The 12,779-nt window shown below is 30.9% G+C and overlaps 1 protein-coding gene across 2 annotated transcripts in view; it reads left to right on the top strand.

Annotated features, from left to right (window-relative positions):
- The window catches only part of LOC139518953 (uncharacterized), a 116,795-nt gene that overhangs the window by 82,711 nt on the left and 21,305 nt on the right, over nt 1-12,779 (top strand). For both annotated transcript variants that reach the window (XM_071310649.1, XM_071310650.1), the window contains 3 exons: nt 1,503-1,556; nt 7,282-8,002; nt 9,307-9,435. In XM_071310649.1, the coding sequence (XP_071166750.1) occupies nt 1,503-1,556; nt 7,282-8,002; nt 9,307-9,435 (904 nt within the window). The remainder of the gene's footprint in view (nt 1-1,502; nt 1,557-7,281; nt 8,003-9,306; nt 9,436-12,779) is intronic.

Here is a 12,779-nt window from a genome sequence, read left to right as displayed (position 1 = left end):
AACATAGAACTGACATGGCAGGTTATTTATACAGCCTTTGAACAAAACGAAATCAAGAGCAGATGTCAAAGATCTCGCATTTACTGACAAATAGTTCAAAACCAACAAAGGCGAATTGAACAATCATACATTCAAAAGTAGAATATCAATCAGTTTATGCCAAACATCCAATGGATCAAGTCAAGTGAAAATAGTCAGAGAAAAGCACTACCTGATTGTACACTGTAAAGATTAGGTCTGGATAGATTGTATAATCATAAATGTGTATAATAAATTTATGTATATAAAATTACTATTTAGTTTGCTGTAAATTTAATGATAACAACATCAATATCAATACGAATAAATAAAATTATTTAAATATCATATTATAATGTAGAATTGTTAGCATTTAAGAATTATTTCATTTAAAGAATCAATAAGTTGACTAAGATCGTATCTAAATTCAAGGCTTGGTTAAACAGCATTTCCGTAATTGTTATAAGGATGTGGTATCCCATTTAAACAGGTTTTCTAGAGGAACAGCCAGTTTTCTATACCAGTTCTTTGTATCTTTGTATCTTTGGAAGAATAAAGTAATGTAAGACATACAATACAGTTGTAGTAGAGGTGATGACGTTGATAACGTAAGATGTTAATATATTCTTCAGAAATTTTTTTAGAATCTCCTAGCTAGTGCCCCTTTAAAAGACGCGGATTGTATGAGTAAATAGTAAATCCTAATTATAATCCCCCAAAACGGATATTTTATTTCTTTTTTGAAACGTTTACGTTTTTTTATAAACTCTGTTGCCTATTGCATACAGTAATATATTTAAAAATACTTTAAGCAAATATGATCTTGTAAATTATTCGAAAGAAATAAAAACAAAACTGAGTTCAACTATTTTGACAAAAATACCATTATTTCTGAAGACAAAATTAAAGTTAACGTCCTTTTTCCTAATGAAATTTCTATTTCTAATTCTGATTTGAAAGTCTTTAGTTCAAGCATGAGGATGTACGTACGGTATCGAGGATCGCAAAGGGAATGTTAACACTATATTATGATTTGATACTTTAATATTATGTTAAGATCTTGTTTTGTCTTATTACTTTGATAAAACATTTGTTCTGACAACTTAGTCATAATATTGTAACGCTTATGGAGATCATGCGTTGTTTGTCCTTGTTACCATGTCTATCTTGATGGAGCAGTCAGATGTTGGTCATTTGTTTGGTATATTGTACTTTCATATAATTGTTCTACGTTCAGTTGAAATTTATAAAACGTTTCCTTCTTTACTATTAATCTAATAGTACTTAAAAGTAAATAGAAGGTATATCATGGCAAACAAACTATCATATTTCATTAATTTTCTTTTAGTTATTTTTTTTTCGAGGAGGACATTTTTTCTATTGGTCTTAATACAATGGTGCTGCAATAAGATATGTACACGACATATCCACGAAATGGCGTAAAGCACAACATATCTTTTGATGCCACTTTGTTCTATCTCCAGGAAACAGTATTAGCAGTAAACAAGGAAGAAACAGATTTTCAGCATATTTTAAAGGTATACTAAATATTTACCGCCATTTGAATAGTAAAATGTATCTCTAGTTTTCTTTTATTTGCGTTTTGTAAAGTCTGTCGTTGTATGGTTCAATTGTATTGAGGGACAAAACTTTATGATGTTTTTTTTTTTTTTTTTAATTGGTTTACTTATATTTCAACAGTATTTACAGAAAAAATTAACTTAACGTTCATATTTCATGTTATAAACATGCACGATACCTTCAAAGACAAAACGTTTACATCCAGAGGATAAATTTGTAACAGAAATACGTTTTGCCTTCCTAAAATTTAGTTGTAAAATTGGAGATCATAATAAAAAATGTTTAAGGGCTCCGGGAATCCAGTGGCTCGCCTACTTTTATGGTAGGTCTCAGGCTAAAAAAAATTAGGAAAAATTATTGAAACTTTTCCTATTGATTCTACTTTTTGAATGAAAGAAGCTTCTGTCAAAGTTAAGTAAAAATCCAGGATGGTTTATAAATTGAATAAATGTTTTAAACGTTTTTAACTGCAGACTGTATGTAATGTTAACTGGAAGAAAATCTAAGTCCATTTATAAGTAATATAATTAAAAAGATTTAAAATAAAAGATAACACAATTTCCTTCTTGATACTAGTAGCTTTTGATCATAACCAAGCTTCTGTCCAAGTTTGGTACACATCCAGCATACTAGTTTAAGAAAGTTATTGATTTATTTTAAATTTTACCCACAGAGTGAAAAAGATATAACTGGCAGAAAGTCCATTTATATGTGAATAACCGTAAACATGATTTTTTTTATTTTTACAAAAAAAATTCTGAATGCTATTTTATAATCATAAACAAGCTTCTGTCCAAGTTTGGTTTAGATAAAGGAAAGTTTAAAATTTCAAAAAAACTTTTACCACAGACTGAACATTTGTGGACGCTGCCGACGATCACTGTGTCTCGATTTTACGACAACGTCGGAGGCTAGACAAAAACGAATCCTAACTTGACAACTCTTTTAGTTGTACGGTCTTGTAAGGGAATAACTGTCTTAAACTTAACTATTGACATCGAAAAAATTCACTGAGATATTTGAGATTCAACCACTTTACCTGAACTTATAGGATTGTTTTTACATTTAATAACGTGTGTCTTGATTCCTGAACACAACTTTGATATTTCGATTTGTGAACTAATTCACGGGTATTTATATCTTTATTGAACAACACATGATTACCACAATAAATTAGAATAGACCGAAAGATGTTGAGGACACATTATTAAATTTAGACACGTCGAAAGCTATTGGGCCCGATTGCGTAAGTCCTCGGTTATTAAAAGAAGCGAGTAATATTGTTAAGGATGTCTACTGCTCAGTTTCAAAATAAATAACTTTCCACAAAACTAGTATATACTGATAGGGATTTAATTGAGGAATCAAAAAAAATATAGGGGTCAATGTGCTTGTTTTAGAGATATTAGCCATTGGAATTATGGCGGGAAAATGTTCTCTTTTGATTTTTCATAGCTTTATCATTGACCAGTTAAACCTCTCAAAAACTATTAAAAATAAATAAGATTTTATAAAACTTTAACAAATGACTTATAACTATACATGTAAAAGATAAATGAAAAGAAAAATGGGGGGTTCATGGACAATTTTTTTTAAGGCATTCAAATGGATAAAACCAGAGGATTTCGAAAATCTGACAAAAAATTCCAAAACATGACAAGCAAACATCCTTAAACGTCCTTTTTGTAAATTATTTAACATGTCTCTTTCTGTTGGTAGGTTTCCTAGTGACTGGAAACTTGCCAATGTTATTCCTGTTTTCCAAAAAAAAATTCTTCTACGGAAGTATCAAAGTATAGACCGATTTCCCTGATATTAGTGTTCTCGGTAAAGTTATGGAAAGATGTGTATATACGCATATTTACAACTACTTACTTGATAATAATATTTTGACGGACAACCAGTCAGGATTTACACCTGGTGACTCGGTTATCAAGCAATTATTATATTTAACAAATGAATTTGGGAGGGCTTTGAATGAAGGTAAGAAATTTGGGTTATATTTTGTGATATAAGTAAAGCTTTTGACAGAGTTTGGCATAAGGGGTTGATTCGTAAATTAGAAGCAGTTGGCATATCAGGTCAGTTGCTTCACTGGGTCAAGGACTACTTAAGAGGCAGGAAGAAATGAATGGTTATCAACAATAAAACGTCAGGATGGCGAGACATTAATGCCGGTGTTCCTCAGGGATCAATCCTTGGTCCTCTCTTCTTTTTAATATTTATTAATGATATTGTAGCTGAAATTAAGTCAGAAATAAAACTTTTTGCAGATGACACAAGCCTGTATCTTATAGTGGACAATCCAGTAAATGATGCATTAAAGTTAAATGAAGATTTAAAGAAAATTCACTACTCGTCTCAGAAGTTGTTGGTTAATTTTAATGCAAATAAAACTGAGAGCATGACCATATCCCGGAAACTTAAAAAAAAACATTGCATCCACAGCTTTCTTGAATAATTCCCCCTTAAACTCTGTAAATGAACACAAACAAATTAATATGATACTGTCAAACGACGGTAATTGGCACAAGCATATCGATATGATGGTTAAAAAAGCTTATTCCCGCTTAAATATACTTAGAAAATTTAAATTCATTTTAAATAGAAAAACTTTACAACAACTTTATTTTTCTTATACAAGGCCGGTTCTTGAATATGCTGATGTAGTTTGGGATACATCTACATTGATTTTAGTTCATAAAATAGAAAGCGTGCACATAGAGGCTGCAAGGATTGTGACTGGAGGAACACGGTTTACATCTATTAACTTACTTTATAAGGAAACGGGATGGGAAAAACTAAAGGATAGACGAGAGGCCCACAGACATACATATTTGTACAAAATGTCTAACAATATTACCCCATCTTATCTTAATAATATTTTACCTGAATGGTTCCGTAATATACATGAATATAATACGCGTTATGCGAATGATTTTCAACCTATTGCAGCAGGAACATCATTATACTCTAACTATTTTTTGTCATCAACAGTAAAATCCTTGAACTCGCAGACAATTGATCTACAAAATAGTCCTTCCATTCTCGCTTTCAAAAATAATTTAAAAAGTAACCGTAAAATTAAGCCGGTATTTTATTATTGTGGTTCCAGATCCGGTCAAATATATCATACGAGAATAAGAATGAACTGTAGTGGACTCAACAAACACCTCTATGACAGAAACTTAATACAATCCCCGAAGTGTGTTTGCGGAGACCCTGAAACAACGGATCACTATTAAAATGCAAAATATTCAATGTACCTCGCCAAAGACACATTCACAACCTACAGATTCCAATCAGAATTTCTTCTTATGTCTTACTTTTTGGCTCCGATAGACTCACAACAAAACATACTGATATTCAAAGCTGTGCAAAACTTTATTATAAGTAGCAATCGATTCACATCCACAATAAAATAATTCTAATAACTCACTCCTCCCTTATACAAAAAAAATATTGTTCATTCTTTAATAACACTCTCATTTTTCTAAAAACACCTTTCACCCCCTTCCTTTGCTATATATTTTTTTTCTTATGAATATTCCTTTTGTTATTGTAATCATTGACTGTATTTTGTTACATATTTATTCGTTTGCTATTCAGCACGTGTTCATAGCTTGTAATTTTATTTTCGAATTTAGGGAGACGGATTTATATAAGAGCACTGCTCTTGTTTCCTAATCCCAGTTATTTAATCTTTTGTATATTTCGTATTTATGTTTTTGCCCTTGTAGCTATATATATAATGATTTCTTTAATAAAATATGTTTACAGTAATAGACCGACAATATTCAAGAATTCGACTAAAAAAGTTTAGAAATTGATTTATATAGAACCATATCATATTAACATCTTTTTTTTTAACTATGAGCTTCCAATTAAATGGATAACCTACTACATAACGTTTCGTGTCACGGAAGAAGACAGACATTGTCTTACTTATTTCTTCCCTAATGACACCACCAAATGCAAACTTTCATAAAGTTGTTATTCTAACGTTCTTTTAAGTCTTCAACGTTCAATACACAACATTTTCATGAACTTCGCTGAATGTATAGTTTTTTGTTAAGTATTTCATCAGCAATGGTATATCGTTTCCCCGTTTGAACATTATGTTGGTCGATTGACACCATGATATCTATTTTTTAAGGGTTGAATGTTTACGTAAAATGTACTTTAAAAAGTGTTATACAAACTATGTAGATGATGAAATACAATATATATATTTATCATATACTTAGACTAAATAATATATATATTTTACCGTATGATAATAGCATTAAATTGACGTAAATTCCAAATTTTTCGAACTGATGCTTAGCGGGCTGATATGAAAAGTTTATCACATGTTTCGATTGTTATCACATGCCTTTCCGTAACGTTATCACATGGCATTCCGGTAATACTCGGTCAATTTCGGAAAATACATCTCAATGCTACGTTTTCAGTTAAAAACATTACAAAGTAGTGTACAAAACAATTATTTGGATACTGGAAAGTATATTGTTTAAAATAATAATAAAAAAAAAAGAAAAAAAAAAAAAAAAAATTATTTAACAATAAAATTATTTAATAATAATAGCCATGCGGCTCTTGGGTTGATATTGAACCTAGAGCTGATAATACATGCGATATGAAAAATGCCATTTAATAATCTGATATTATTATATACTTAGTAATAAATATAGATAAATTGTATGTGTAATACAATCATTGGCAAGCGTGCTGTATCAGCCACCCGTGACGATATCGATATCAGCACGGTTGCAAAAGCTTTATCACACCTTTAATCTGTATGATGTCACGTCATCGATGGCGTCACTGTTGCAAAGACTTTATCAAAACCCTAATATGTATGATGTCATGTAAAACCTATAATCTGTATGACGTCATTTCAAACATCCTTATCTGTATGACGTCATGTCACATAAAAAAAACATTTACTTGAGGTATATGTATATAATAAAGTGTATATGATATGGATTTTTCAATATCACACATCGTATCATCCCTCAACCAATATGATCCCTCGAGCAGAGCTCTTGGGATTATATTGGTGTCTCGGGTTGATACGGATGCGATATTGAAAACGCCATATGATATTTTCTATATATAATTTTAGTCCCGTTTAATCAATCATTTTTATTGTGATATTATCAGATTATTACATGGCATTTTTCATATCGTTTTTCACTGAAAACGTAGCATTGAGGTGTATTTTCCGGAATTGACCGAGTATTACCGGAATGCCATGTGATAACGTTACGGAAAGGCATGTGATATCAATCGAAACATGTGATAAACATTTCATATCAGCCCGCTAAGCATCAATTCGAAAAATTTGGAATTTACGTCAATTTAATGCTATTATCATACGGTAAAATATATATTTATTATTTAGTCTAAGTATATGATAATTCATATTATCTCATTAAAGGTCAAATCAGTATTCGCGAATGTATGTCTTAAAGGATCCTGTTAAATGTTACCAAAATTAAATTTAAACTATATATAACTTAAAAATATATTCATTTTGTTCTTGATCTGTCACATAAACACTTAGCACGGTATCTTCCTTTTCACACAAGAAATATAGAAAATAATTGCACGTGTTTGTTGTGTTATATATATATGTATAATATTGCAATATGAATTTTGATATGCAATTTATTTAAGTGGGGATCAGCATCAGCAATAGAGTCTTTAAAAAGTGCTTGTCATATGAAGAAAATTCGAGATTTACTAGCAAACACGCAAGAATGGTTACTAAGACACCCAATCAAACAAGCTAAAGAAGATTTTCATGATTCAGTTGTTAAATTCAACCAGTGTAAAGACGCTTTCGAGGAGAGTAAAGAAAACCCTTTAGATAAATCGGAAGAACAATCAAAACTCAAGGAAAGTGAAAAGGAACAATCAAAACTCAAGGAAAGTACGACATGTGCAGCAACTTGTGTTTCAAAGATAATTGGCACACTTACAGAACTAGAATATGCAAAAGAAGCTTTAGAATGGTTAACAGATTTCGATAAAAATGATTTTACACAATCATTGACTGAAAAGTCAAACTTCATGCATAATCTGCTTGTTAATTTAAGGGAATATGCGACATCACTAAACATAGCAATACATTTGTTCAAAGAGTTAGCGGATGAACAACACACAACTTCAAAAACAATGCAGGCTATACAAGATTCGTATAGAAAGATTTCACAATTACTCGAAGAAGGTGGTAAAATGTTTTCTTCAGCAGAACAAGTTGTTTGTCAGTTAAAAGACATTGGCGTACACGTGGATATATTCAATAAGTCTATAGATGAAATTAATTCATATAGTAGCCAAAAGTGTATAATTGCATGTCGAAAAATTTGCCAAGCATTGTTGGGTTATTCAAAAAGTAAGTGAAAAGCATAATAAATATATGATGTTTATTTTTAAAAAATATTTAAAACTCAGTTTCATAGCGTGAAAACCTTTAAAGACACACTGACCCCTCCCCAAAACACACACTCCGCTTCAGATTTGTTCGGACAAACGAAACTCTATGTGCGTGTCTTGCTGTACTTTTACACACTTAGTTAAATTATTAATTAAATGAAATGAAACCCGAAATGCGCCAATCTAAACACAGAAATCTTTACTATGTTCTTTTATAATATGTCCAGTTTACCGGAATATTTTTTCTGAGTTTATCGTTTGTTCGGATAAACTTTCGGAAAGAATATGTGAACATCTTCACATGACGTTGGATACATTTTCTAAAGATTACAGGTATAATTAAGGGAATAGTAGTATACCGCTGTTCAAAATTCATAAATCGATAGAGAAAAAAATAAATCCTTACAAACTTTAACTGAGGGAAACGTATCAAATATAAGAGAACTATTGTAGGCAAAAAGTGCAAATGTCTTGGCATTTTTTTATGGGTATCAAAGAAAAAGCGCAAATGTCCTTTAGTGTTACATACAAGAGAAGCACTAATATCCTGCGTCTGTCTGGTCATGCATTGTCTCTCACGGTCGAGATAAGTCTTTGCCAAATCTTTAATGATCAATTATAATAAAATTTATAAAAAAAACTAACAAAATTCAGTGTTTTTAAAAACAAAATGAACGGTTTTTATTTTACTGTTACAGTATTAACTGTCACACCAAAGATTTAATTTCAAAATATCATAATATATTGAAATGTTGTCATTTTAGTTACAAGCATGTTCTTTTTTAATGAATCCCATTGACTGGTGTTGCGCCTTTTGTGTTTTCTCATAAAGTAGTGCATATTTTATTTATCTGGTTGCAACAGCATTATTGAGGAAGTTGAATCATTTTGATAGACATTTTTTTATTCGGTTTTGTTTGCGTTTAAAAAAACAACAGAATTATACCAAAATTTAAATTTCAATTAAATAAATTCACGATTCGATTTCAGACCGTTCACGATCAAATCGGAAGTATGACCATCGTTAGGTATTCTTTCGCGATCTTTTCTCTAGATACACCGACTGACAGCTGCGTGATGTTCGTATATGTGACACAAAATGAACGTATTCTAGTTAATCACATTCATCCAGACAAAACTTCTTATATCAGATTCTCAGAAAATAAGTGTCGGATTTTAATGCATCCACTCTCTTTCAACTCTATTGAAGTTTTGTCTCTTAGTACCTTTTAATTTTTTTTCTATATTCAAATTATTAACCAGATTGTCGTTGTCGTCGTTGTCGAGATCAAGCAGGTTGTTGTTGTATTCAACAAGAGTGTAATGGTGGTACTGATCATGAAGAAATGAGTTGCAGAATGGATCAACAAGCGGGAAGTAGTGAGACAAAAGGTAAGTTATTTGAAAACAAATGATACACTAGATTTAGATCAGTGTTGCAATTATTTCATATAGGAACATGAAAAGAAGCAAGTAGTACACAATGACATTACACTGGTAAGTTTTCTCTTAAACATTATGTTCTTTAGTGTCTTTTAAACGTTATAGATGATGTATACCATAAGATACTTTCTGTGTAAGGAAAACAAATCCATTGATCACGGCTATTTTCTAAAATTTCATGTATTTCATGAATTATGCAGGAATATGATAGTTTTTTCCAATTGTTTGACGTGTTTGATCTTTTGATTTTGTCATTTGTCAATGAGTGATGGTAGGGAAAATGAGTAACTTTTTCTATGTTTTTTCATTTATGCCCTCTAGGGAAAGAAAGTTTTAGATAAGAAAGCTAAGGACATTAGCTTTCTTATCTAAAATGATAAACATAGATAAATATCTAGAAGCGATAAATATTAGTTGGGTAAAAAAATCATCGATAACGAAGATCTATCACCCAATTGGAAAGTCTTATCAAAATTTTATTTTGATAAATTTGGTCAAGAATTCCTTATATTTAAAATGAATTTCAACAATATTAATTTGGTCTATAAACTGAAAGAACTAATCCCACAATTTTACTTAAGAATAATCATATCATGGATAAATTCAAAATCTGAAAAAGAATCAGAACATCTATCATATAAACAAATTAGACAGCAGCTTATATGGGGCAATACAAATATCAAATTAAACGGTAAATGTCTCATTTTCAAAAACTGGATAAACAGTAAAATTCTTTTTTTAAATGACATTATTGATAATAAAGGAAAATGTAATCAAAACATGATCTTAGATAAACTTTCCTGTCATGCTAACTGGTTTTCAGAATATTCTAAATTAATGAAAGCAATACCAAAACAGTGGTTACAAGAGCTAACTAAAGAAGAATCAATAAAAACAAAAGTTGCCATTGACTCCGAATATAAATTTAAAGATAAAAAAAGGAAAAATGGTATCACTTAAAACATTTCCTCCAAAGACATTTACATCTCCCTCTTAAATAGATATTATGAAAAACCAATAGGATTTCAAAAATGGGACAACATATTTATCTTGGAAAACAACACAAATACATATATACAAGATAATAAATTCAAAATGTTAAGATGGAAATTTCTGCACTACATTTTTCCAACCAAATAATTACTTTTCTCTTGGAAAATAACTAAAACTCCGCTATGTAATATTTGTGATGTCATCGAAGATTATGAGCACTACTTTTTAACATGCAAATTTCTGAAATTATTTTGGGATCAAATAAAACTATTACTTGATAAACTTAAAATAGGACATCATATCATATCAATTAAATCACTTTTGTACGGATACAAAATAAACGATTTACTGCATACAAAGGATACTATATATCCGAACAAAAAACAAAACAAATTAATATGTTTGAAATTTTCAAAAAAGAATTTCTTCAATATCACGAAATATTGATAAATAAAGAAGGCAAATATGAAAAATTCCATAATCTGGTTGCAGCAAAAATTAAATTAATTTCATAAATTAGAATTTATAATCAATCATGTTATCATATTTCTATTCCGTTACATACATGTCATTATTACTATATATATATATTGTGCACTAACAAGTACTAACTTATCAATGAAATGCTATATACTAACGTTAACGAGGCCGGGATAAGGTACCGGTACTTCATGTATCTCTAACAAATGTAAAATTAAAATAAAACATTATAATATAAAAAAAAAAAAAAAAAAAGAAAGCTAAGGACAGTTTCCCCAGACGGCATAAATAAAAAAAAAACAGGAATTATTTACTCATTTACCTACCATCAATTGTTTTCAGTATATCACGCTTCCGTTCTGAACTCTTACAGTTTTAAGGATTTTTTTAAATACGCAGCCTCTGTTTTAATTGATCTACCGTTGTCAAATTTGACATTTTATACCAGCTTAGATCGGACAGTGATGTTTATTGGGAATGCATTTCAACGTAATCGTTATTGTAACATATATACTGTTGTCACCTTTGGAAATTTAGAGTTGTGTCATTTCATATCACACATTCCTATTTAATTTAGGCATATCTTTGTAGTCTCTGTTGTCAAAAGCTACATATATAAAAGAGAGACGAAAGATACCAAACGGACAGTTAAACTAATATATCGAAAATATACTGACAACGCCATGGCTAAAAATGAAAAAGACAAACAGACAAACAATAGTACACATGACACAACTGAGAAAACTAGGGAATAAACAACACGAACCCCACCAAAAACAAGGGGTGATCTCAGGTGCTCCGGAAGGATAAGCAGATCCTGCTCTACATGTGGCACCCGTTGTGTTGCTTATGTGATAACACATCCGGTAAATAGGCTAATTCGGTAGGTCACATTCATGAAAGGGAAGGGGATTGTAGTTACGACGTAAGGAACATACCCGATATCATTTGTGAAACGGTTATTCCATAACGGTCAACCAACTCGTGATTGCGTCCGTAAAATTTACGAAGGGATGATTTCAACTTCACCATTTGAAACTATTGGTTTAATAGCATCCATGTGAGCAGGAACCCTCTATCAAGAAAATCATGATAGGAAATGCAAGCACGGGAATATCGTATCAATTGGGAGGTATATACCCCGTATGCAGGTGCTGCTGGAATGTTGCTACTAAGAAATGGAAAGTTCTCAATTGGAAAGCTAAATCATCTCTTTTGTAGTAAAGTTTTGTTTTCAACCGACCCTCATTGTCAATTTCTAGATGTAATTCAAGATATGATGCCGACTTAACTGTATCTGTAGTATCCTGTATCTCTAGCTCGATGGGATAGATGCGTTCCATATAGTCACCAAATTTTGAATTATTTAGTGAAAGAACATAATCTATATAGCGGAAAGTAGAGTTAAAGGATATTGCTAACTTCTTATCTTTCTTTCTAAGAAGTTCCTACATGAAGTCAGCCTCATAATGATAAGGAAACAAGTCGGCAAGTAGAGGGGCAGAGTTTGTTCCCATTGGAATGCCGGCAGTCTGTTGAAAAACACGTCCTCCGAACGTAACAAATATGTTGTCAATCAAGAAATCAAGCATCTTTCAGTTTCAGAGAATTTTTTGTTTGAATCAGAGTGATCCTTTACAAAGTAGAATTTATCCCTCCCTAAGACAAGATACTTGTATCTACGTTGGCCATTCTTTTTTATGAAGCAAAGCAATACCAACTCTTTCAATTTATCTCTTAGTTTGGAATGTGGAATACTTGTGTAAAGAGTAGAAAATCTTGATAATGTCAGTTTCAGAGAATTTTTTGTTTGATTCAAA

This window comes from Mytilus edulis, chromosome 4 (assembly GCF_963676685.1).
Source record: "Mytilus edulis chromosome 4, xbMytEdul2.2, whole genome shotgun sequence".
Taxonomy (NCBI): Eukaryota; Metazoa; Mollusca; class Bivalvia; order Mytilida; family Mytilidae; genus Mytilus; species Mytilus edulis.
This window is presented reverse-complemented; position numbering and strand designations above follow the sequence as displayed.